General features: G+C 37.8%; 1 protein-coding gene across 7 annotated transcripts in view; it reads left to right on the top strand.

The window, feature by feature from the left end:
- The window catches only part of MEF2A (myocyte enhancer factor 2A), an 87,881-nt gene that overhangs the window by 57,610 nt on the left and 5,918 nt on the right, over positions 1 to 24,353 (top strand). For 2 of the 7 annotated variants that reach the window (XM_067003682.1, XM_048076349.2), the window contains exons 4-10: positions 1,089 to 1,220; positions 1,286 to 1,423; positions 4,500 to 4,719; positions 4,844 to 4,903; positions 15,014 to 15,204; positions 16,784 to 16,807; positions 20,394 to 20,520. In XM_067003682.1, coding sequence (XP_066859783.1) covers positions 1,089 to 1,220; positions 1,286 to 1,423; positions 4,500 to 4,719; positions 4,844 to 4,903; positions 15,014 to 15,204; positions 16,784 to 16,807; positions 20,394 to 20,520 — 892 coding nt within the window. The remainder of the gene's footprint in view (positions 1 to 1,088; positions 1,221 to 1,285; positions 1,424 to 4,499; positions 4,720 to 4,843; positions 4,904 to 15,013; positions 15,205 to 16,783; positions 16,808 to 20,393; positions 20,521 to 24,353) is intronic. The other 5 variants (XM_067003683.1, XM_067003684.1, XM_067003685.1 and 2 more) reach the window with 5 other exon arrangements.

The following is a 24,353-nucleotide window of genomic DNA, read 5'->3' as shown; positions in this document are numbered from 1 at the left end:
GGGTCTCCTAGTGCAAAGTTCATAGAATTTAGCTTATCAGCAAAAGGACCCTACCCCTGTGCCTGTGTAGTCCCACTGCTGCCTTATATACTGCTAACGTGGACTTGCTGAAAAATTTAGATTGCTTTCCTCTTGAAACTTCTATTAAAACATTTAAGATTTTTCTGTGGGTAGCATTCGAAATATTATTTTGTTGAAAATGAATGCTTAGAAATTTCTGATGGCATAATAGGATGAAAAAGACAGAAAGGAATACAAATGTTATTTAATTGTTTGGCCCCAAAACCTGCAGCTTCACATCCTTTCTCAGCAGCTTCTTTGCAATGACTGCATTGTAGACAAGTTCTGTTTCGAGGGGATGTTGATGTGAGTTCTCCATCAGAAAACAGGAAGTACCCCACAAAGCAGTTGCATCAAGTTAGAGTGAAGGAGTCTGAAAAAGCTTATATTTAGCAAACTAAGTCATTTTGGAGCGGGATTATGTCATTTCTTTTTATACTTTTTTTCAGTTCTTGTTACCATGCAGGATGACTGCAGTGCAGGAAAATCCTGCCTTTGTAAACCACCGAGACCGAGCGTTACATATATTAATGTCATGCAGTAACTAAATTCAAGTGAAAAAAAATAGCAATTGTATCTGTGAGGTTGAACTATATGCTCTTTAAAATGTGAATATTACAATTGGGATGTGAAAATCAATTCATTAAAGATCCAGCAAACACTAAGATGGTTTTTAATTACTGGTGAGGACTTTAACTTCCTTCCTGTAGGCTCAAATGTTCCTTGTATGTCAAGCAACTGTACTCTATCAGCCAGTGTCTAAAGCGGTTTTTGCAGAGAACACCGGCGAGATGAAGTGGTTTTAGGTTAAAGCTACCCATGAGATGGCACCTTGGGAGAGTCCGTGCCTCTGAATGAATCTTTTCTGTTGGTGTATTATGCCACTATTTTGAAAGACTAAGCTTGTCTATTGAGTTTTGTCTGTGAAAATTTCGTGTAGTTTCAGTGGCTCTAAATGATTCAGTAGTATACAAAAGATCTTGGCAAGTTAGTATGATTTGTATGTGAATTTTCCAATTGTATTTCAGACCTTAAGAAAGAAAGGCCTTAATGGTTGTGAGAGCCCTGATGCTGACGATTACTTTGAGCACAGTCCACTATCGGAGGACAGATTCAGCAAACTAAATGAAGATAGTGATTTTATTTTCAAGCGAGGCCCTGTAAGTACTTTTATTTTATCTCTACTTTTTATTTGTTGATCCTTTTTATTAACTTCATTATTTAGGCTCTGAACAAGAAGGAACACAGAGGGTGCGACAGCCCGGACCCTGACACTTCATATGTGCTCACGCCACATACAGAAGAAAAATATAAAAAAATTAATGAAGAGTTTGATAATATGATGCGGAATCATAAAATCGCAGTGAGTACTTAAGTATGGTTTGTGCTTCTATTACATGCATGAGAATTTTCACAGATGTTGCTTACAGCTGTAAAGTGTATTGGTTTGAGAAGGGAACGCATATTTTTGTGAGGGGAAAAAATGAAGTATTTATACTTGACCTTGTTAATTACATTTTATCTTAAGAAATAAAGAAGAAATTGTATTTCTAGCTTCTCATTTACGCTCACAGATTTTTACATACCTTGTCAACATGAGGTAACACTTCCAAATTTCAGGAACTTAGCTGTGTTGCCTGATTCTGCCTAAAATATTTTGTAAAGATAGATTTTATTCTGGGGTGTAGATTAGTTTATTTATGTCTTATAGCCCTTTTTCTGTCTGATCAAGACTTTACAATATGTTACAAGCAGACAAATAGAGTTGTACAGTTGTACAATATTGTTATTAAATCAGTGGAGCTTATTTTGCTGAATACTGGATTTAGAAGGGTATTTAGTTGTTTAAAGATGAAGATTAGTGCACAATGGGATCCTCAAAAAGATTAGTATTGTCTTGAAATTGCAACAGAGAACTTTCTTGCACACTGAAAGATCTTTTGAAAATTTTGTAAAGTGTCTAACCCATTTGTAGGCATAACTCAATTACTTTGGAAGGATATAATCTCCTATTCCATAGTGTGATCAGGGCATCATTTTTCATTTTAGTGTTATCTAATTAAAAAATGAGCCTTGTCATTGTCTGAACCCCATGTGTTTACTGGACAGATTGTTCATGTTCTCCTGAGTTTCATACCTCCCCTTCAATTTTGGGGTCAAAGACAAAAGGAAGACTTAGTGCAGGAGGACTTTTAGGTGAGATTTACTTGGGGATAACAGTAGTGTAAAAGTCAAATGTTCTTCGTGGAAATGTACACGATGAGTATTATAGGTGAATTATTTTCTAAGAAAACTATATGGGGTTCTGCCACTGCCTTTGAATTTTTAAACGTTGCAAATCTTGTAGCAATTAAAATAAATGGACTGGCTACATTAATTGGCACAGACCCTAGGGTAATTGAATAGCGTGTCCCTAAATGACTTGCTGATAGTGAAAATGATTTCATTGTTCACAGGAATAAGACCATCTCTGTGAAATTAACAGCAAACTGGCAGTCATGACACCTAGCACCAGTTCTTTTAGCAAGTTCTTTATGCTTGAATGCAGTCAGTACCTCTTATTTGCACTTTGTTTTGAAGCTTTTGATACCCAACACTTCTGTGTTGAGACATCTTTAGGCCTCATCCCTCGGTGTGGTACAGATTAATTGCTCTCCCTTGATTTTTGGTGGTCCTCGTGAGCAGCCCAAATTCTCCATGTGGATATCAATATAAATAAAAAGGGGAATGTTATTTTTTTAGTTCTGTAGTTCTGTGTTTGTAGTTTAAATTGCACCTGTTATGGTTCTGGTTCCAGTACTTATGGGTCTTCTATAAGGATGTGGTTTCTTTTATTCTAGTGCAGTATTACTGTCAAAGGATAGGAATGAGGCAAAGCATGAAGAATTCAGTCATCCTAAATGCGTACCATAGATGGGCAGATGCAGCCCTTACTGTAAGGTGTGGGGGGAAGCTGTCATTTATAGCTTCTATATTGAGAAACCTATAGAAAAATGTTCCAACTGTTAACTTCTATGCATTGTTTTAAGCATACTTCAACTATTCGAGTTTAGTTTGAGTTACTTAACAGCATGCTGTGTAAAAACATCCATTTTATAGATATTAAACAGTTTCTTAAAGTAGTTTCCCATGAAGACAGGTATCAGCACAGCTTGCCATTAGTTAGATACTGTGAATGATTTGCCACCGTTCCGTTGCTGTGCTTTACTTTTTGTTTCTATCTGTGCCAAAAATTGGTAATTCTGAAGAATGCTTCAGTATGGACACTGCCATTAGTTCTCACTAGTAAGAGATTTTGTTTATTGTGTCAAATAAGTTGTGCTTTTTTCATTAGTGTAGTTTCTGTTGTATTTCAGATGTTTGCAAAACTGTCATTCAGAAGTATCACTCTGAAGTAAATTTGAAGCTGCACATGACGAAGTATATTTTGATAAATATATTTGCTGGGTCATGAATGTTTGTCATCTACATGACCTCTAAATCTGAACTATTATCTCTGTCAACAAATTCTACTGATTTTTTTATTTATCCTTAACGTGTACCTGTCATGGTTTTGTTTCAAGTTATTCTGAGAGTTGTGAAGGAAAATAGTCGCTTTTGTTTCAGAAACACATCACTGTCAAAGGATAGGAATGAGACAAAGGCCAAAGAAGTTAGTCATAACCAAATGAGTGCCATAGATGGGCAGGCATTTAAGCTTTTGATTCAAATACTTGTTGAATAACAAACATATATACTTGAGAAAAACAGTTGCCTTTTGAATAATGCTGTAAAAATTAGAATAAAAAGTTTTGCAAAAAAGATGATATTATTAAAGCAGGGATTTGCGGAACAGCTCAGAGTAACACCAATTGAAATGGCTAAATTATTGAAGTTCGTAAATTTCTAAAGATTTGTTTACGTTTTTAGTGTGTTGAAAAAACTTTGAGATAAGCAAAATTTTGGCAAGGTTATTAATACAAAATGTTATTACTAACTATCCTTTTTTGTCTTAAAACTGACTATTTTATGATGTGCATGTTTATGCTTACATTTTGAAGATGTAACAGTTTGTTAATTTGTCAACATATTTATCTTGTTGTGGCTTTATAATAATCTAAATTAACTGATGAATTTGTTGTATTTTTGAGCTATATGAATATCTTCAGGTTGTTGTATGTGAACTTCCTCTTGGTATTTTTAAGTTTATGAGTAATTCTTCTGGAACTGTATTTATATGACGTATGAATGATATTTCAACACCAGAATCCACAACAAATGGATGTTTTAAAATTGTATGATTAATGAATTAGAGTTTCAAAACTAACATAATTAACTTTTATTTTTTACTTCAGTAATTCTTGGCAAACTTCTCGTGTATTTTAATAATGTGTTCTTTCTGCGAATATGGTTAATGCTAACATTGTCGTCCTTTGTGTTCCTCATCTCCTTTCCTTCAGCCTGGCTTGCCTGCTCAGAACTTCTCGATGTCGGTTACGGTTCCAGTGTCCAATCCCAACACTTTAACCTACAGTAACCCAGGGAGTTCCCTCGTATCCCCATCGTTGGCAGCCAGTTCATCCTTAACAGACACGACCATGCTCTCCCCACCTCAGACCACCCTGCATCGGAACGTATCACCTGGGGCTCCTCAGAGACCACCGAGTACTGGCAATGCAGGTAGGATTTGTGCTTACCTTTTTTACCCTATTTTTATCTTTTGTTTAAAACAACCAGCCAACACCTACAAACAATAACAAGTTTCTAATGTATCAATGCATTTTCTTTTTTAAATTATTATTAGGTGCAATGCTGGGGACAACTGACCTCACAGTGCCAAATGGAGCTGGTACCAGTCCAGTTGGTAAGTGCAATATCATGTCTGTGTTGAAAAATAGTATTGTGGTTTCAGTTTGTACAGTTACTTGAAAGCGATTTTTTATTTTGACTCCATCGAAAAAGTGCTTTTGGAAGTACAAAGGTCATACTTTTTTAATTGCCTTGTAATTGTTGAGTCTTGTAAATTCTTATCAGGCATTTAACTTTCTACTGCCATGCCCCTTCCACTGCAGTAACATTTGTATTTTCTACTTTAGTGGTTTTCAGTAGCTTGCTGCTCTTGCTTTTGTGTTTCTCTGCAAGTGTAATTAAAGCACTCTAGAGAGTTCTTATATTCCCCGTTTTTTCCCTTTACATGAAATTCTCTATGCTTACTAAACTATCACAATAAAGACAACTGAGCTGTTTTCTCAGCTTCAGTTTTCTGAAGATCTGGATGTTCAGTACTGGTTCTGGTGCCAATCAAAATGAAGAAAATACTGACTATATTGTTTACATTTCCATGTGTATCTTGCTAACTATTTTCTAGCAGTTATACAAAGAAAGGAATAAAGCTTGGAAGATGATAGCTAGGCTCTGTCTTAATTTTGAAAGGTGTTCAGAACAAATTAGAGACCTTGCCAAAAAATCAAATTGACAATATTTTTTGGTCTTTGGTAAATTGATATGATAGCACTTTTCCAGGTAAATAATATTTTTGTCTCATGTAAACAAAATTTAATATTCTGATAGAGAACAGGCAGATCTGAATTTTATCATGCCTCAGGAAGACAAATGATACTTCACACACCACCCTCATATTGCTTTGATTCCTTGAGATGTCTTGATAACTGAGGATTGATTTTGGAAATGTGCATAACTCTCCTTGGTAAATGTTCATGGCAAGGAATTAGAGAAGCAACTCTTGACCTTTCAGTATTTGCCCATTGGTTACTTAATGTAGCAACTGGGAACAGGTTCTTTGAAGATAAACTCCATTGATTGAATTTATGAATAAAAAATGCTGCAACTACCAGGCTGAAAGCACAGCATTGACTTTCTATTCCTTATCCATTCCTTGGCTATGTGCAGCAAATAAATATTTACGTGTGTCTTCCATTGGGTAAGCAAGATTTTGAATGGAGGAAACTTCCTCAGTAAAAAAAAATTGACTATTTTTAGAAACTGTGGAGGTCAGATGTGGATTTCTATAGTATTTCTCAAGTCAGAGTAAATAAACTTATTATCAAGACATTTCAGTCATCTTTTCCAAAATCAAGCTTTAGTAACAGCAGCTTCATGTTTATGACTCTACCTATCAGTAAGAAAATAAAACAGTTGTTTACAGCACTTGCTTTAGAATATTAAACTGGAGAAATACCCAGTTAGAGCAGCTTGGTGAACATAATTTAATGCAGTAGAAATGTTTTCCTTCTTACATTTATTAATAGTTTATGTGAAAAGTCAAAATGCATCGCTTATCTCTTGCTTTCCAGAACATCACACCTAAAATGTTACACACATACCCACTCATTTCTAAAAAGATTTTCATTCAAATAAGAGCTGTGGCTATATAAGAACAGTGGAAGATCTATAAGAAGTACCTCTAGCAAAACCCATATACCTAGTTAACACCACAGTACAGAGTTAGAGAGTACCCTAAGTTTTTAGAGCTCTGCAGTCCACTAGGGTATGGCATGGCTTCTTTCAAATATTGTCAGCTGCACAGTAACCTTCTCAGTTGCAACCAAAATTAAGAAACCATGCATAAACAGACTGAGTCAACCTGCTAACCTGTCAATTTCAGTGTGGCAGCTGCTAATGAATTGTGTACATCAAGTTGATGTCTGCAGAAAACAATGGTTTTAATTTGTTGCTACATTTACTGCAGAATTCACTTTCAACAAAATATATCTCATTTTTTTAGCCCTGTCTGTTCTCTTATACTTTTCAAGAATGGAGAATTCTCCTATGGATATAGTTGTGAAAGGTCATGTGTTCATTTTGCAGCTCTCTAAAGGAGAGGTGTCAAAGATGAAGATGGAGTACCTGCAATCTAGATGTAAAAATACCCGTATTTTCAGATATACAAAGCAAAAACCCAGCTTTTACCATTACGAAGTTCTGAGCATTTGAGATTTTGTTCTCTTTTTCATCTGAAACATACTTATACCCTTTAATCTCCTGGTGAGAAACAAGTAGAGGTTATCTTGGGACCTAGTTCAAGCAACAACGTTGCATAAAATGGCTCATTTAATTCATATGAGTCTTTTTTGTTTTCCTCATGTCCTGTGTAACTTGGTTGGAATAGATAGGATTTGCTTTAACAGTCAATCTGCCAACAACAGCTTTTCTGTGGAAAATAGCTTTTTCTGATGAGTAAAAATATCTGCGTGTTGTAGCAAAGATTGGTAGATGGCTTTTTATGTTTAGAACAGAAAATTTTGTGATCATTTTACAATACTGAGAGCTTATTTCACATGCAGCTGTCATAACTCTGAAAAAGCTTTTCTTTTATAATTTTTTATAAAAAGTTAAACCACCACATGAAAACTTCAGCAGATTTTTTTCACTTAGCAAATGTATCAGTTTTGAGAGAGAGAAAATGTTCTACGTTTGTCTTTGCTTTTGAGCTAATTCATTTTTTTCTGTTAATTAGATATTTTGGAGCTAGAATTTTCATGATGCTGTTGTCCATGATCAGTGTTAATTAACCCTGTTCAGTTTGTGATGGGCATCTAATATACTTCAACAATCCAGTATCCCCAGCGTGTGTACAGTTTGCTATTTGTTATCAAGATCATCATGGTTTGAATGCATGCTGCATGGCTTTATTATTCCTTTCCAAAGGGTGTGGATTCTGTTACCCACGCAAACCATCACTTGCTCTGAATAACCAAATACAAGGGAGAGATTCTTTGACTTTGAAAGGATACTTGATGGACAGATCACCTTCAAATTTGTCACAAGGAGGTCTGCTTCACTATGTTCCAGTAGATTTGGTGGTATTTGTCAATGAAGTGCACTGTCACTGAAGCTGTCCCGTTCTTGATAACTCTAAAAATTGGAAAGGCTTAAAAGGAGTACCATTGTTAACCAATTTCTACTTTTGCTCCAATGCCTTTTTCATATGGTGTTGAGTGAGATCCATGCAAAAGACCTGAGCTGCCACTTGGGACTGTGGCCTTTATTGCTAAGGTTTCATGAAAAACACAAACCCTGAGACCTTTGAACTGTGGTGAGCTCCTAAAGTACTTCCCAGTCCTCGGTGACTTTGAAGGAGCTGTTGAGAGAGTCTTTATAGTCTTGCAGGGACACAATATAATCTGTCTGTAAGTCTCTTTGTCAGTGAAGTAGCCCTTCTAATCAGTAATGCAGCGTATGGACCCTGTTCATCTAGGAAATTCTTTCCTCTTTCGATTTTGTCATCAGAAAGAATGGATAAGAAAGATACAGTTGTCTTGAATACTGAATTTCTCCTCTTCATTCTGGATCCACGTCTTCTGTAATATCCTCACTAATCTTCAGGTTCTGAGAATGTGAAGTAACTTCATGTGTATTGAATTTCTTTGGACTAGAGCTGACGGATATAACTGCTTGAACAACTGTGTCTTGTGAGCTACTGGATCCCTACTAAGAGCCGATCTAGATCATGTGTCATCTTTTACCATGATACCATGACATCAGGAAGAATTACGCGGAGGTGCATTAACAGCTTGCTTGCAACTGTTAACCTGCCTTGTGCATTTCCAGAAAGGGATCGAGATGGGACTGTGAAAAGACCACACCGGTAAATGGTTCGTTTTATCTTGAGGGCTTGTCTGATTGGGAGACATTTTCTACATGCCTAAGGATGAAACGATCTTTCAGATTGGTCTTTCACAAGTCTGGTAAGCAAAACAGCTAACAATATGCGGCAGTTCCCAAAAGGCTTCAATTAACAAAACATCTTTCTTCGCATACCTTTCTCTTCATGTTGTTTTGCTTCTTAAATGAAAGAGAGCACCTTATGAGAAGTATACGACTAACTACAAAAAAACTACCTCTTGCAGGAGTTTTGCTTAAAATTGGATTGATGCTACCAAAGGCTTCCTGAAGGAATTACTTCTTTCACCCTCTGCCCCACACCCAAACTCACCATTTTGTATCATCTGTGTCAGATAAACAGCTTAGCACCGTTGTGCCCTAGGAAAGCAGCTGTAAACCTTGAGCAAATTCCTGCTTAAGGTTGTACCTGTGGTACTACTTGTCTGCTGTACTTACTCTGTAGTGTGACAGGTAGTATCTGTCAGAGGTAGTCTTTCATTTGACACAGTTCCTCACTTCATAGCTTGTATTGATGTTCAAGTGATCCAAAATGTAGTGGACAAAGGTTCTTGCTCTGTAGTCTCAGTAGTGTTGGCATAATGTTTTGCCTTGCTCTGATGTTCAGGGTTACCCAGGTAAATACAAGTCAGTGTTTCACTCTTCTCTAAGGAAGAAGTTGAAGGATGCCTGAACAACGCTGAGAGCAGCCTGTTCACCCTTGCACCTTACAGCTTCCAAGCTCTCCTCGAGGAAGACTACTGAAAGTGGACTGCAGACCAGCTGGTTCGCTGAACCCTTCTCCTTTGCTAGATGCAGACCCAGTTGTCAGCACATTTAAAAAAAAAAAAAAAATTTGATCCGTCCATCGTCCTCTGATTAGATGTGCTCATGAGAAATGATGGGCTAATATTGACATGGAAAATAAGCTGGTAGAGGAAAGCATTTGAGTTTTTCTAATTGTAGCAAAATATTCTTGGAAACAACACATCAGCATGTGATCACTTCAGCCTCTGAACCACATCTAGATTTTTTTGTTAAAATTTCACATTGCCTTGTCATAGTTTCTGATTTACGAAGAGGTACATGGGATCTGGTTAGAATCAGCTACTTGTATAATGTCAGCTTGCCCAGGATACCACATCACACATCTTCTGAACATATCACTTCTGTTCTCCATAATATTTAGATGCAAAAGCATTCTGCTTTTAATTTTGCTACTGCATTCTGAATAATAACCCTCATCTTGAAGAAGGCTGATCTAAATGTCAGCATTGCTGAAAATTCTCTTATCCTTCCATGTAACCTAAGGAAAAAAAATTCCAGGAACCTTGAAAACGAGTCTTCTAAAACTTTTTTTCAGTTTTGTGACATTTCCATGTGTTGTTTTTTTGCTGTATTTTATTATCTAAAATACTGCCTTTAGAAGTATAAATCTTATATATTAGATGTTTTAAAATCTTATGCTGATGTTGAAGGTATACTTTACTTGTAACTGGTGTTATCTGAAGTATTATTCTTTAAAGATCTGTGCAAATACATTTATTCTACCTTCCTTGAGGTGTTACAATAAAGTTTTTCCAAAGGTAGCAGAGAACTAGGCTTTTTGAAATTATTGTACAACTGGCAGTGATTTCTATGCAAAGCTGCAAATCGTATGAACTGCAGCTGTAGGTTGGTTTTTCCCCTTGAAGGTATCATACTCAGAAATGCAATTAAATGGAGCATAATGCGCATAGAAATGCTACTGTTATATTTAGTTTCAAAACTCCTCCTAACTAGCCCTAACTACCTCCCCTCCAAGGTCCTACATGTAAACATTTTTCTTAAATAGATTTTATCTGGTCTTCTATATGCATTGTGATTTGGCTTATTGCAAACTGTTTTCAGTTTGCTCCTAATCGTGTGCCTTTTGTCAGATTACATGATGTCATTTGCATAAATATTTATTTGCTACCGTTTTCATTTTTGCTTAGCCTTATATCGCTTAGCTCCTTGCCCATGATTATTTTTCAGAACTGTGTGCAACCATTTAGTTTTTCCAAAGGTGAATGACAAAAAAAAAAGATTAATGGCATCAATGACTATAATTTATTCCTTGAGTAGTAATAAGAACATGCAGTACTTTCCAGCCACGTGTGTTCATTGTTTCAGCTGATGCGATTTATACAGTGAAATATGAGTCTGGCTCATGTAATTGAAAGCTGCATCTTGGACTGTAGGACAATAAATGAGATTAAGCTGTGTTACGTTTCTGAAGGCAGGGTATACAGTTGTTGAAATAGCTGGGTTTTAAAATTAAGCTTCAGAAAATTATTTCAAAATTAGTCACTGACTAAGCAAGAAGGGGGCTGATGTCCATTGGCAATGCTTATTATCATAAAAATCTACTTGAGTTATTTTAATCTTTGTTTAAAATGATTCATATAATTTAGTTTATCATCTTTGCCTTGGTTTCATTTTTCCAAATACGTGTTTTGAAAATGCTTTTGTGGCTGTGCTTAAAAAACTCGGAGTTAAATAAAACTGTTGTGGTGGAAGTGAAAACAGTAGTCTTAATTTACACTTGCACAGGATTTAATATTCTGTTTCCATTTTTCAGTTTCGTGATGTTTTTAAAACATAAAATAATTGTATTTGGGGGAAGATGTATGGTAGGTGTGGTGGATACAGTTTCTGTATTATACAGCATAGTAAGTAGAATTTATGGGGTTATTAAAGCCTCAGTTTGGCAAGCTGCCTAACAATTGCATCATCCTGTAATCATTATCTTTTTCTGGCTCCTGACCTTACTCGAAGAAATGCCATGCTTTTAGTTATCCTTTCACTCTTAACTTGTAATCTTTAACAGGAGAAAATGCTTTAAATTTCCTATTAAATATTAATATTCTACAGTCTTACTGCAGCCACAGCATCTGGTTCTTCAAATAATAGATATATATACTTCAGCAGTTCTTAAAAATAAGATACTTAGAACATCCAGCAAAATGCTTCTGTTAGATCAATACCCCTACAACTGTACACTTTTGACATTTTTTATCCCATTCTTAATAAATATTTTTTCTAAACACTCATACTCTGTTTTTAAAAAGTGCTCTGGCTTTTGACAGAACAAATGCTTGACTCTGCCCTGCTGCCGAATGGTATTGCCCAGAGAAGGCAATGGCAAGGAGTTTGTTGTTTTTGACAGCACCAATAAAAGCATGAAATGTTTCTGAAGGATTGGCAGAGCCTTGTAATAAGGGTTGCAGGAAATGACTGTATTGGGTGTGGAAGAAAGACACTGTCCAGATTTAACACATGAGCTACTGAAATACTTGAAAACAGAGGACAGGAAATGGTATCAGAGGAGAGGCGAAAATGTGATACAGAAGTCCATTGTTTCTAAGAAGTGTTATTGTTCTCAAGTTTCAAATACAACGCAGACACTGCAGCATTGGCATGTAAAAGTCCTGACAGCCTAGCGAGCAGTAAAATGCTATTTATTATTAGTTGAAAGCACCAACTTTCCTTTGTTATTACGGTAAGGGCTTTAAATATACTGTAATTTTGATAAAATGGTGGACACTGTAACAGTTTGTCAGACTTGTATAGATATTGTTTTCAAATAATTTCTGCTCCTTTGCATCTTTTTCCTTATTCACTTCTTCTCTGTCCATTGTGTGAGATCTGCCTTGCAATGTGATGCTGTGTAGGCTCTTCATAATTAATGTGTATGTTCATTTACAGCGGATGGGTATGGATACACACCTATCTAACAAAGCTGTCTCGCACTTTCAGGAATCTTAAGGCACAGCACAGAACTTGGTTTCTTTTTCGGTTGTTTTTTCTGTGTGACCTGGAGTGTGTGCACTCTCTCCCTCCGTTATAATTGCCCTGTCTCCATACTTGTTCTGCACACTCTTTTGCTTCATTTTTCTGTCCTAGCCACGTAAATCAACCCAGACACCTGCAGTAGTGATTTGGAAATAAACCAGTTCTGTGTAGATTGTTTCTGTGTGTGTGTGGTTCGTTCTTTTTTTTTCTTTTTTTTTTTTTTTTGCCCGGAGCTCCTGCAACTCTCTTCTAACCCATGACAAAAAGTTACCAATTTTCTCCTAGCACTGAAGTGTATATTTAGCTCCATTATGTATTCTCCACTCCAAGCAAGCTTTCCATCCACTTTAGCTGAATTTTATCGCTAACATAAAGCATCCCAATAAATTCTGCTGTTTTTCGTTGAAGAATGTAGACACTTTAACCATGAAAGATGTTTTTGCTGTGGTTTTTAAGGAGGAACACTGCCACAAAAAGCTTTTTCTTTCTGCTGTCACTGTATCCTTTCTTTCCTGCCTGACTTCTGAGTAAAATGGTAGAATTCTCAGAATACTGATTCCCATATCTCCCATACAAGTCCTTCAGGAAAATATTAAATTATAAGAACTTGTTCTTGCTCTGTTTCCCTTGAAAAACAAGGGACATATCTGATCATTCATGTGTGGCCAGGCTTCTGGCACAGTAACAAATTCACAGAGCAAGCGGGTCCGTAATTCGAAATCCAAACTGGAAAGTTGTGAATTTTCTGCTCATCCATATGTGAACAAGAATTCTGTGGTTGTAAATTTCAGTACACTCCATCCATGTACAGTTTTTTCTTGCAAAATATTTAGCAACGACTTGGTTTCCAAAAGACCTTTATAAAACTCCATAGAACATCTCCAGATCAGCATGAGGGATTTGTTATTCTTATATCAATCTTTGCTTTTTCACATACTAAATTTATAAAATAATATATAGGATTCTACTCAGAGTGGGGAGGGAACAGATGAGGACTGCATTTGGCAGTTCCCCCACCGTGTAACAAAGATAATTAATAGAAGAGACTCCTTCATTAGCCTCCTGGAGAGTTCACACCGAGGTTCTCACCATACCTTAGCATAGGATCTTACCCATACCAGTCACCTGCCTTGAGCGTTGTGCTCTCCTACTGATGCATGTTCTTCGTTCCTGCTAAGCGTTTAAAGGCATTAGAAATTTTACCAAAGAAGGTAGAATGTGACACTGACAACTTTCTCATTTTAATTGCTTTTAGATTAACATGTACTTAATGTAATAAAATTGGATTGGGCACAGGGGCCTATTCAAATTAGAATAATAATACAAAATTCATGCCAGTATGGCACTACAGGCTATTAGAAGAGAATTTCCCACACAGTGAACTTTGTGTAACAAAATTTCCCCTGAATTGTGACTAAAGGCCACTTTCAGTACTGGAATATTAGTGTAACCGTAATTTTATCATGAATTGTATTTATGTATATGCACACACAAGTTCTGTAGTGTGAAGCATAGTGTTCCCTGTTGGAATATCCCGTTGCTTAACGACTTTTTTTCATTTGAAGCTGAATAAGCTGCAAGCGTTTAAGGAGTTGTTGCTATAAATCTGATAAAATCATTAGAATGTGGCTTAAAGAAAAATCTGATAAACGAATTCCAGGTAACATGATGGGTGCTTTTTTCAGTTCAGGAAATGGCGTGCTATGCGCTTAGTTGTTTTAGCACTGCGTTACTTTCTTCTGATCTGAACATAAGCTAAGGCCTGTGTTTTTGAGCAAATTCAGGTTTTGGAGATTTCAGTGCTGTGCTTAGGATTTGTAGGATTGGGCTTGCCTAATTTTCCTTGGGAATGAGTATTGGGAGTAAGGGAGACAAAGGCCTGTGCAAAGTAAATCAGTGGACGTAAATGACATGTATATCTGTTTCCAGGGCTTGGCACGAATTCAAAGGGAAGGGATTTGTTCTTCTTACTGTTGCTAAATATAATGACCAGACGGTATATATTTTTGAGACTTGAAATTGATTTTGTTGTTGAATACATACTGGAGTCCTGCAGATCTTAAAGACATTCGAAGCATCCATTTTAGAAACAGAGGCTTCAGGAGCTGACTTTTTATTCTCAGAGACCACAACATGATAATGTTTGTGTTCTGTGTGGGGTGGCGGTAGGGATGAGGTGGGGTTGTGCAAAAGCACATGCTTTCCTGCAAGCTCAGCCTGGAGAAACTTAAAAGGGAGAAACAACAACAACAAAAAAACAACAAATGTTATTGGAAAAAGTTTTGTCAGTATGCTTTTCTCAGCAACTAAGCTGCCACATTGTGCCCTTAAGGTGATGCTGCCTTTATATATTGATCTTGTGGTGAAAGTGGTTTTTGTCTGGTTATTCTATACTGTTCCTCTTGGAGAAGTTAATAATTATTTTAACGAAAGAAATAGTGCATAATTTGTACATGCACCAAAAATTTCTATTGCAGCTTCTCTCGAGACACGTTTATCCTGAGGTACATTTGTTTTTTCTCTTTTCCTCTTTCAGGAAATGGGTTTGTGAATTCTCGAGCTTCGCCAAGCCTACTCGGAACTACTGGTGGTGGGAATGGCTTAGGGAAAGTCATGCCTACAAAGTCTCCACCTCCACCTGGAGGAGGTAACCTTGGAATGAACAATCGCAAACCAGACCTCCGTGTTGTCATCCCACCCTCCAGCAAGGGTATGATGCCGCCATTGGTAAGTCAAAACATTTGTTCTGTAGGTGGCTTTCTTTAGGGTAGGGTAAAAACAAAGTGGTCTGCACAGGGAGACACTATCTCATCTGCTTGCCATGAGTTACAGTAATAGAAAAGCCTTTTTTTAAAGCAAAAAATAGCAATCTGACCTAAAAGCGGTTAGAGTGCAAACCCAGAGACATAGATTGGGATTTTATTTTGATGTCTCACTGACTGGGAACGGAGAACTTTGCTGGTTTGGAGGATGTGGGTTTTAACAAGGATTATGCATTATTCTGTGCAGGAGTAGCTGTTTTATTGGTAATGTAAATGCTATTAACGTGCCCCTAAGCACACTTGCACCTCTTTTTACTGGGCGGTGATGTTTGTGGGATGTAAAGTGTACCTTCAATGGTAATGATGGTCTGAGAGAAACTCTTGTGTGGTGTGACGTGCTGGAATGCAACTTGCGTTGCATAGTGTCCTGTGTTGGGTGTCCTGTCTTCAGTGAGCACACAAAAGAGTAATGAGGATCACGTTCAGTGCCTATTTGTGTGCTTTTCAATGCTACTATGCAGTTTGGCATGTTGGTAATAATGTTTGTTCAGCCTCGGTTTAGCATAGCACACAAGTTTCGTGTCAGGCGTGAGGCAACCACAGCACTGAGGCCAGAACAGGTCTGTCAGGAAGAGTTGCTCTGTTTTTCCTTTAATTTGGTTGACCAAATCCTTTGGCCTTACTCTTTCCCTGTCACGTAGAAATCTGAGACATCTATGTGCATATTCTCTGTTTTCTGTGTATGGAGGAATGAACCATAACCAGGAGGAGCAGGATATAAACAATAAGAGTACTCTCTGAATAATTTGTGTTTGTTTTTAAGATACCACAAGTGCTTACATTTGTTACTGGCATTCATGATGAATAATACGACGTGAATCCAAGTAACAAAAGTTACAATTATCCTCAGAGTAATGATTCATCAAGCTTTAGGGTTTATTTTATTTTTTCAGGAATGCTGAAGTGTAGAAAACATAGGAAATACACTGGCTGTTTTTTAAAGTGGAGAATATTTTTTAAAATTAATTAGAAATAGATACAAGAAGAGCATCTTGTTAATGCAGTTCTAGTGTAAGTAGTGTACAGTACCTACTTACTGTTGTCAAGAACAACTTAAAATTCAATTTATTTTTTGTCTTTCTGGGGAAATGGGAAGGAGATTTCAGAGTAGAGATGCTGGGATGGCATTACGATTATATATGAAAAATATTTTTTTACTTAGCTGAATATGCATTGCATCAGTCCAGCCAGAAACTGCTGTGTTACATATCTGTGTATGATGTCCATGTGTGGTTGTGTCCCTGTTTTTATGAAGCTCTTTCTGCACTGATTTGTCAAAGTGTTTTTTCAATACATCTTTTATTAAGTGACTTAAGTTGCATACCGTATTGTAACTTGTAGTAGTATTATTTACAGATTCAGGTGGCAAATTCACATTATTAATTAAATAAAAATCCAGACGCACAAACGTGACTTTCTCTTTCATTTTTGAAAGCAATGCTATTTTTAGTAACTCTGTTATCCCTCTTGTTTGCTGAGTACAGTCGGAGGAGGATGAATTGGAGTTGGTGAGTTTGGGCTCCTGTTTGATGAGAGAGAGCAAGATGCTGAAAACTTCTTTTACTACAGTTCTTCTAAACTGTAGTTTCATTAAATATTTTAAAGAATTCCAGTGTTCCCTTGCTAGCAGACTGAAATACGTTTGTTTGATCAAACTCAAAACCTGACCAATTCAAGTTGAATACGCATCCAAAGTCCAGCATTTTCTATTTGTAAACTTCCTTTTTTTCTGAAATAATTTCTGTTTTTCTTGGAGGGAACATTGGAAAAGAGCCTTACAGAGTAACTGTCCATGTGTATAGGATGTTTAATGGTCTTTATTATTGTTGTTTGTAAAATAAATAACCACTTATTCCCTAAATTATTGAAATATTTTTAGAAAGTGGCTTCACTCATGAAGTTCTTCAGATAGTAACACAAGCCATGTATTACTTATTTTCATGGAGATTACATCATTGCTGGTGAGGTCACCTTTTTGGAGTTCGGAATTATTTCATCCTGCGTGAGATTATCAAACCACAGGGGTGTTCCCTGTTTACTGAAAGGAGTAGAGAATTGCAAAATGAATTATTCTACCTTTTTTCCAGTGGAAAGATTCTGGTTTTGAAAGGAAACTCTTGGGATTCGTGTTTTTCTTTTTTTTTTTTTTTTTTCCAAAAGGTTTTAACATTTGGCATTCTGTCTGGAAAATAACGTAAGGCTGAAATAATTCATAACTTATTTTTAGAGCAATTTGCAAATTGTTTAGCTGCCGTAGCACGAACCATGCAGAAGGTGCTGCAACAGAGTGCAATTGTAAAGATAGACAAAGAATTCTGCAGATTGTATAACTTGATGTGGTTTTGAACATGGACCTGTTGCTAATATGAGGCTCTAATTGCATGAAAGCATGGACAATGTAGTGACTTGCATACACTTCTTAATAAATGCATGCTGTTGGTTGATTTTTACCTTAAACGTGAGCAATAGACTTAAGAAAGCAAGGAGAAATGATTTTTGAAATGTAGTATTGAAGTCTTTAAGGTTTATCGGAATGACTTGCTAATTGAGCAGTTCCAAACAGCTGTCATGCACATCCTCGCTTCTATAGAGCAACGTCCGGTTTCCAGGGCAAGAAATAGAGCTTTAGGTCAACATAGGAACACTTAATCAAGCAGCGTTGCATACATGTCAGAAATTGGAATTATTCAAAAGCAGTTGAATTAAGGCATTGCTACCAGCTAAAGCTGCCGTGCTCTGCCCTGTGAAATGCCGAGACGTGGTGGAGAGGGGCCGAGGTGCGGGTTCTGCGTGCAGCGTGGGCCCTCTAGTGGCTCTCAGGTGGGCTCCGCTGCTAGGGGAGAGGCACACAAAGGAAAGCCAGTAATGCCTTCCTTAAAGGCTCTTAAACATGGCAAAGCAATCCGAAGTATACCTGTAATCTTGCTTATTATGCTCATTTCTGATGCTAAATTTAGCGCTAGACAGCCGTTCCAAATCGTGGCTGTGAGCGCTCGTTCTGTGCGGTTGGAACCGAGCACAGAAGACGAAAACCAGAGATAGCACCGGTAGCGTAGCAGGAAACGAAGGTATCCAGCTCTTCCTGTTCCTGCTATTATTTGCACCAGCTTAAAAAAAAAATTCTGAAGGCTGTCACAAGTCTTCAATTGGCTGACTCCCAGGTACAACAAATAGTAGGTACTTCTCGGTGTCCTTGCTTGACTGAGTGTTCAGGAATTCTATTTAGAAATAAACCACCTTTATTAGCCACTCAAAATAAATAAATAAATAAAAATCCCAAGGGGAAATCCTTTGGTCTGGATTGTTTCCCAGTATACTCCTAACTTTTCCATTATACTGTAATCCCAACTTTATAGGCTGCCATCCAAGAAAGCTTTGGAAAAAGGTCAATTCCTGACAGACAGAAATCTGCTCTAATAACATACCTTTCTGCCAGAGCAACTCGGGCTAGTGGAGATTTTCAGAAGTACATAAGTGATTTAGAAGGATAAATTGCACAGAAGATCAGTGGGACTTTCTTTGTGACTTTTGGGCTTTGAAATCTGGGACCTGTGAAGCAGAGTGGGTACATCTGCTGAACAAATGCCGAAGTCTTACCGGGCCCAGAGGTGGGCTTTCTGCAGCGTCGAGACAAAACAGATCAGAAGGTGGTAGCCAGTGGAAGATTTTAATCTTCCACTTTAATCTACCATTTTAATATGGTAGCTGTGGTGTGGGTTTTTTTTTTTTAAACTGGAAGGATAAAAGCCGGGGATTGATAGCCCTCAATTCATCTTCGTAAGTTTTAGCTTAAATTTGAATAGAGCCATGTTTCTGTACCTGCTCATCCCATTATTATGAAGAGAATTGTGAGTTGTAATGCTGCTCACTCTCTCAAGATCAGAGTAGAGGAAAAAAAAAAAAGGTACTGCAGATACTGAAGTGCTCATATGCCTGTCCTAAATGAGAACAAGTCCTAGCAGCTTCATTCTTTTAAAGCTAGGAAATGAAATTCCACCGAAGAGATGAAAAAACGCTGTGCTTACAGCAAATACTTTTTTTCAGGGAGGCTTGCTTTAAAAGCATACTAAGCAATTTGAAATCTAGCTCCCTTAATCCAGAGTGCTTCTTTGAGAATGTAGAAATACAGAGAGTAGAGAAAGGGACACTAAGCCTTCTGTAGGTAAGGGTAAGCATCTCTTGTTTAAAAATCAAAACGTGGCATTGCTGCACTTGAAGTTGCCTCCATGAAGAGCGGCACGTTCTGTGACAGAGCAGCTTTTCTGTCTGGTGGTATTCAGCGCAATGTTTAATGTAAGGTTTTCGAAACAGCAAATTTAGTTGAAGAGCTTAATTTGAGTGATATGTTTGCTACAGATGTTCATTGCAGTATGTGGCAAAGACAGACTCTTCACGCCTACAGTTAGAACAGATAATCTGAGACAATGTAGTTCAGCTGTTTTTCCTGTCAAAAAGCATAGTTGCTCAGTGTGAAGTCAAATGTCATTTGCTTTGAAAGGGATCTGCTTTATAACAAGTACTTTACCAGCTTCTCAGGAACCATGGGAACGGCAGGATTATTTTATCACCGAGATCTTATCAACAGAAATGTATAAGATCTCCTTTCAGGACAGGTGTAGTCAGCACAGTGTCAAAGCTGGCAGCCAAAATTTGAAAATCTGATAACCAACTGGAAAGTGGGAGTCTCTTTTCAAATGGAACTGCACCTCGCCATCTGCATTCAATCCTCTTTAAAAATATGGCTTAAAACTCTTTAAATCACTTAAGAACTTCTGAGAATTGTTGTGCATATCACTAAGAAATTGCATTTATTTATGTCCTACAACTCAAATTAACACTGATGAAATCTGCATGCACAGAAGGGGGACCACTGAGTCTTAATTTTTAATTTCTGTTAGCCAAGATAATTTTTGGTTGAGTCTTGAAATGTTTTGGTTTGTTTAGAAAATTTATCCTGATAAAAAGTACGTGTTCTTTACTAAAATAGAAAGCAAAGAAACACATTTTAATCAAATGCTATTTTTATATTAGCACATAGTTTTCCATTGTTCTAACTGATATCTCACAAGACATGTTATTTTTAATCATTTATAGAATACCCAAAGGATAAGTAGTTCTCAGTCTACACAGCCTCTTGCTACCCCTGTGGTGTCTGTGACAACTCCAAGCTTGCCTCCGCAGGGACTGGTGTATTCGGCCATGCCTACTGCCTACAACACTGGTAAGCATTGTTTTTACTAAGTGACTTGATTTGTCAGATGTGTACAAGGCTTTCATGATTCATAAGCCCAGAAAATTTGCATTTCTGTGACATTTCACTTGATTTTCCTCTTCAGTTCAAATGAAGGCTTTTATTCCAAAAAAAAAAAAAAAAAAGAGCTTTCAGCATGTAAAATGTGTAAATGTTGAAACTTACAGCCGGAAGAAGCTTTCAGTAAGGTTGCACCCAGCTGAACGCGGGAAGAGACACAACGAAATGCATTGCTTTATAGCAGTAGTATTCAAGCTATCCATCTGAACTGAAATGCCTCACGTTGAAGTGGTAGCTGATACTTCAGAGCATACTGTCCCTTGCATTCTGCTCCGCTGAATTCCAGCGGCACAAGGGAATCAGATTCTATGGGGACTTTCAGTTTACAAAAAGCCCAGCTGTAGAAAACCCAACCCGGGCCTCTTCCTCTTCAGTAATTTTATCTAAAGTGAGGTGGGGAGTTGCTGGAGGGTATTGTCAGCATTTCACCACTGGGAGTCTCTTAAGGATCCAAAGGACCTTAAAACTAATTTTATCCAAAGTGTGAAGCAAAGAATTTGATAATATGAGTGGTAATTGGTTTGTCCATTTCAAAAGCAGTTGAGGATATGGTGCCTCCATACCAATGGTGTTAACTTTGACTTGGATCTTAAGGTTCTGTATTTGTTACAGACCCTGCATGCAACAGGTAAAGACATTTTTTGTAATCGTTTCCTTGGAAAGGAAATACGCCTATACCCTTGGTGGTGTACGGTTGATTACTGCTGGTCTGTGATGCAGACCTGATGCGGGTCTGTGATGTTTAATTTCCAAATGCACTTGCAGAGAAATTATATTGCAGATAATTATCAATAAATTTTTCTGAGTTAAAATAGCTGTTGGTTAAAAGCGAGAAGGAAAACAAAGGAAATAAGTGCCCAGTTCACTGTTCTTTTTAAGTGAAGTCTAATTAAGACATTGAAATGTAAATTTCACTTGGCTTTTCTCTGAAAATCACTGCGTGTCTGTCATCTCTGAACTTCGGATATTTGGTTTAATCTTATTCCTGACCACCATGTAGTCCTGTTGTTCCTCCCAAAACTATTAATTTTGCTATTTACTTTATGTTATATACCCCAAGTAGAGTTAAAGTCCAGTCGTGGTAAATACTCTGCAAGTAAGTGTGTAAAATGTGTTTTGTTGATGACATAGTCTTATGCAACAAAAATTCTGAAAGGAGACTTCTGGCATTAACTGTGTGAGCACTCTTCGTGAGCAGAGACTTGAAGCAGTCTTCAAAGCTCAGCTTTGTGAAACTAAAAACCAGGAGAGGCAGTGTATGAAGTGTTTTAAAATTAAGATTAAGCATTTTTTTTAAATGCAGCAATATCGTTTTTGAGAGGGTACGTGTGAAGTTGTTTCATGAGTTGTCACATGTTCTTGTGGGTTGGTACTTCAGATCTTTTTTTTTTTAAGGATGTGGTGGGATATAAAGCCCAAGAGGGCACAGTAGGAAACGAAGAATAACCTTGTGCAAAGGCCAAGACAAATCCAAAAAACTTTATTGAATGTTTGTAGAAAATAGCTAGAACTTGAGTTAAACAGAGCTTTCACAATTTTGTTTGTTTTCTGCAAGGAAGGACGCCATCAGGAGTCTGTAATTTTAAAAGATGGAATAGATCGAGTAGCCATCCCTTCATAATCATTTTCCCAGCAAAAACGTTGGATCTTATACATTCTGTCCACTTTTTTAGCTTTAAAAGTCTCCACTGTGTTTTTTTAGTTTATACTTGTAGCCATCTGCCAGCTAAGCAGCTCAAATCTCTTTTGGTCCTTTTTCCCCTCTCTCTGCAACGGTATTAATGCGCTCATGAGCCAACATTATCGCACTTTCTGCATTGCTTTGGCCTCAGGGGCACTGCCCCGAGCACTTACTGGCGTGCATGAGGTTTGCAGCTGGAGAGGGACTGTTTACTCCTCAGCAATAGTAAATATTTATGCTGCGGTAGCACCCAACTAAATTGTTAAACATGAATGCAAATAATTGCTGCCCTGAGGGGGGTTCAAGTCCGCAGAACTGAACGAAGAAGAAGATGGTTGCAGTAACAGCATAACGAGTGGAGAATTGTGTGTAGTGACTTATTCCAAATTATAAACTCCATGAATTTGCTGGACACACAGATTTTGTTTTGATTCTTGCTACCAAGAGCGTTCATATATTGCCTTTAATTACTGTTCAAAATAAACAAGTAGCTCTGGTCCCTGTTCAGAGGACCCGCACTGTTTTGCTGGGCACCTAACAATTGCCGTTGTTCTCTCGTGCAGTATGGCACTGTCTGGGAAACGGTGCTGTGTGCGTCCCTCATCTGCAGTAACCTGTGAGCTGGTGGCTGAAACAGGCTCTTGGGATGAGAGGGGCTGTAGTCTGAGGCTCTGGAAGCAGCAAGGGCTGTTGAAACCGGCTGTTATCGCTAGGGTATGATTTTAAAAACCAGTCCATTTCCTTTTGATAATGCTGCGTTTTGTGAAGCTTTTAGCCTTTGGCGTTTTTCAGACACTTCAGTGATGTTTCTGTTGGACTGAGCCTTTCAGGAGCCTTGCAAATAGAAATCTGACTTCGAAACCAAATTGTAATCTGGGCATCAGGGTGGTCACCGCTTCTGTAGCAACTGCGCTTCTGCACTTCTAAGGGCAAAGATAAAATTTAAATACATAAACAGTGGTTGTTTTTTTTTTTTTTCCCCTAGATTGAATTTTTTTTCCAGGGCTGGAAAGGATAGACTCAACTCTTAAATCATTAATTACAGTGTTTGTTATCAGTTTTGTACGGAGATACTATTCTATATCACTTGTTTTGCCAGAGAAATACTGTTTCTGCAGATTGCTGAAAAAAGGGCCACGAGAGGCTGCAGTCCTTGTTCTGACACAGGCTAGACTTTTTCTTCAGTTGCCAAAATACACAGAGATCATCAGCTCAGTAGCAACTTACACTTCAGCAGAGCATATCCAGCCATCATCTGAATTGTACTCCTGTGTTTGGTCAGTCACTTTGCAGACAGACTTCAAAGGTGTCTGACTGTTTGGGTCCCAGCAGTAAAGGTTTCCATCGCGCAGAAGGCACTCTGTCGTCACTTGTCCATCTTGCACCAAGGCACTTGTATAGAATTTGCTCTCCTGTTTTTACTGCTGGCAGATGTGTGATTATTGACAGAAATTAGAATGCAGATAATTTTGTAGCGGCACATGTAACCTTTGGAAAAGAGTCTCCTCTAGCCCTTGTCATCAGACACGCTCTGAAGCATCAGAACCTAATTGTCCATTACCACTAAAGCTATAATTATGAAGAAACAATAGATGGAAACAAAATTCCTGCAAACATTTTCTTCAAGTTTGCTCTTACAGAAACGGCTTTGGCACAGAACAGCACATCCATCTCAAGTGCTCACGTTGCCTACAGTTGCAGACTGGCACAGGTCTGGCAGCTCCGGAGGTTGAGTGGATGTCCTTGTGATTGGAAGGCAGACTTTTTTTTTTTTTGCCTTGTAAAAGGCCAGGTCTGATTTTGTGCAGAAATAATTTTGAGCTTGTCCAAGAAGGAACCAAAGGGCAGCTTACATAGCTTTACCTGCTGGGGTGCAGCTGGGAGTCCCAAGGTCTTCACAAAGACTCCTGCAGCGATGTGTGTGCATCTCTGAAAAGTGCAGTGCGCCTCCTGGCACGGGGCTTCCCTTCCCTTACGGGGCATTGAAAGGGAAACCTAGGAACTGTCCACAGAAAACAAGTTGATGGATGGGAATGGGGAAGCTGTTCAAGAGAGAGAAATC

The sequence above is a fragment of the Anser cygnoides genome, chromosome 11 (genome assembly GCF_040182565.1).
Source record: "Anser cygnoides isolate HZ-2024a breed goose chromosome 11, Taihu_goose_T2T_genome, whole genome shotgun sequence".
Classification (NCBI taxonomy): Eukaryota; Metazoa; Chordata; class Aves; order Anseriformes; family Anatidae; genus Anser; species Anser cygnoides.
This window is presented reverse-complemented; position numbering and strand designations above follow the sequence as displayed.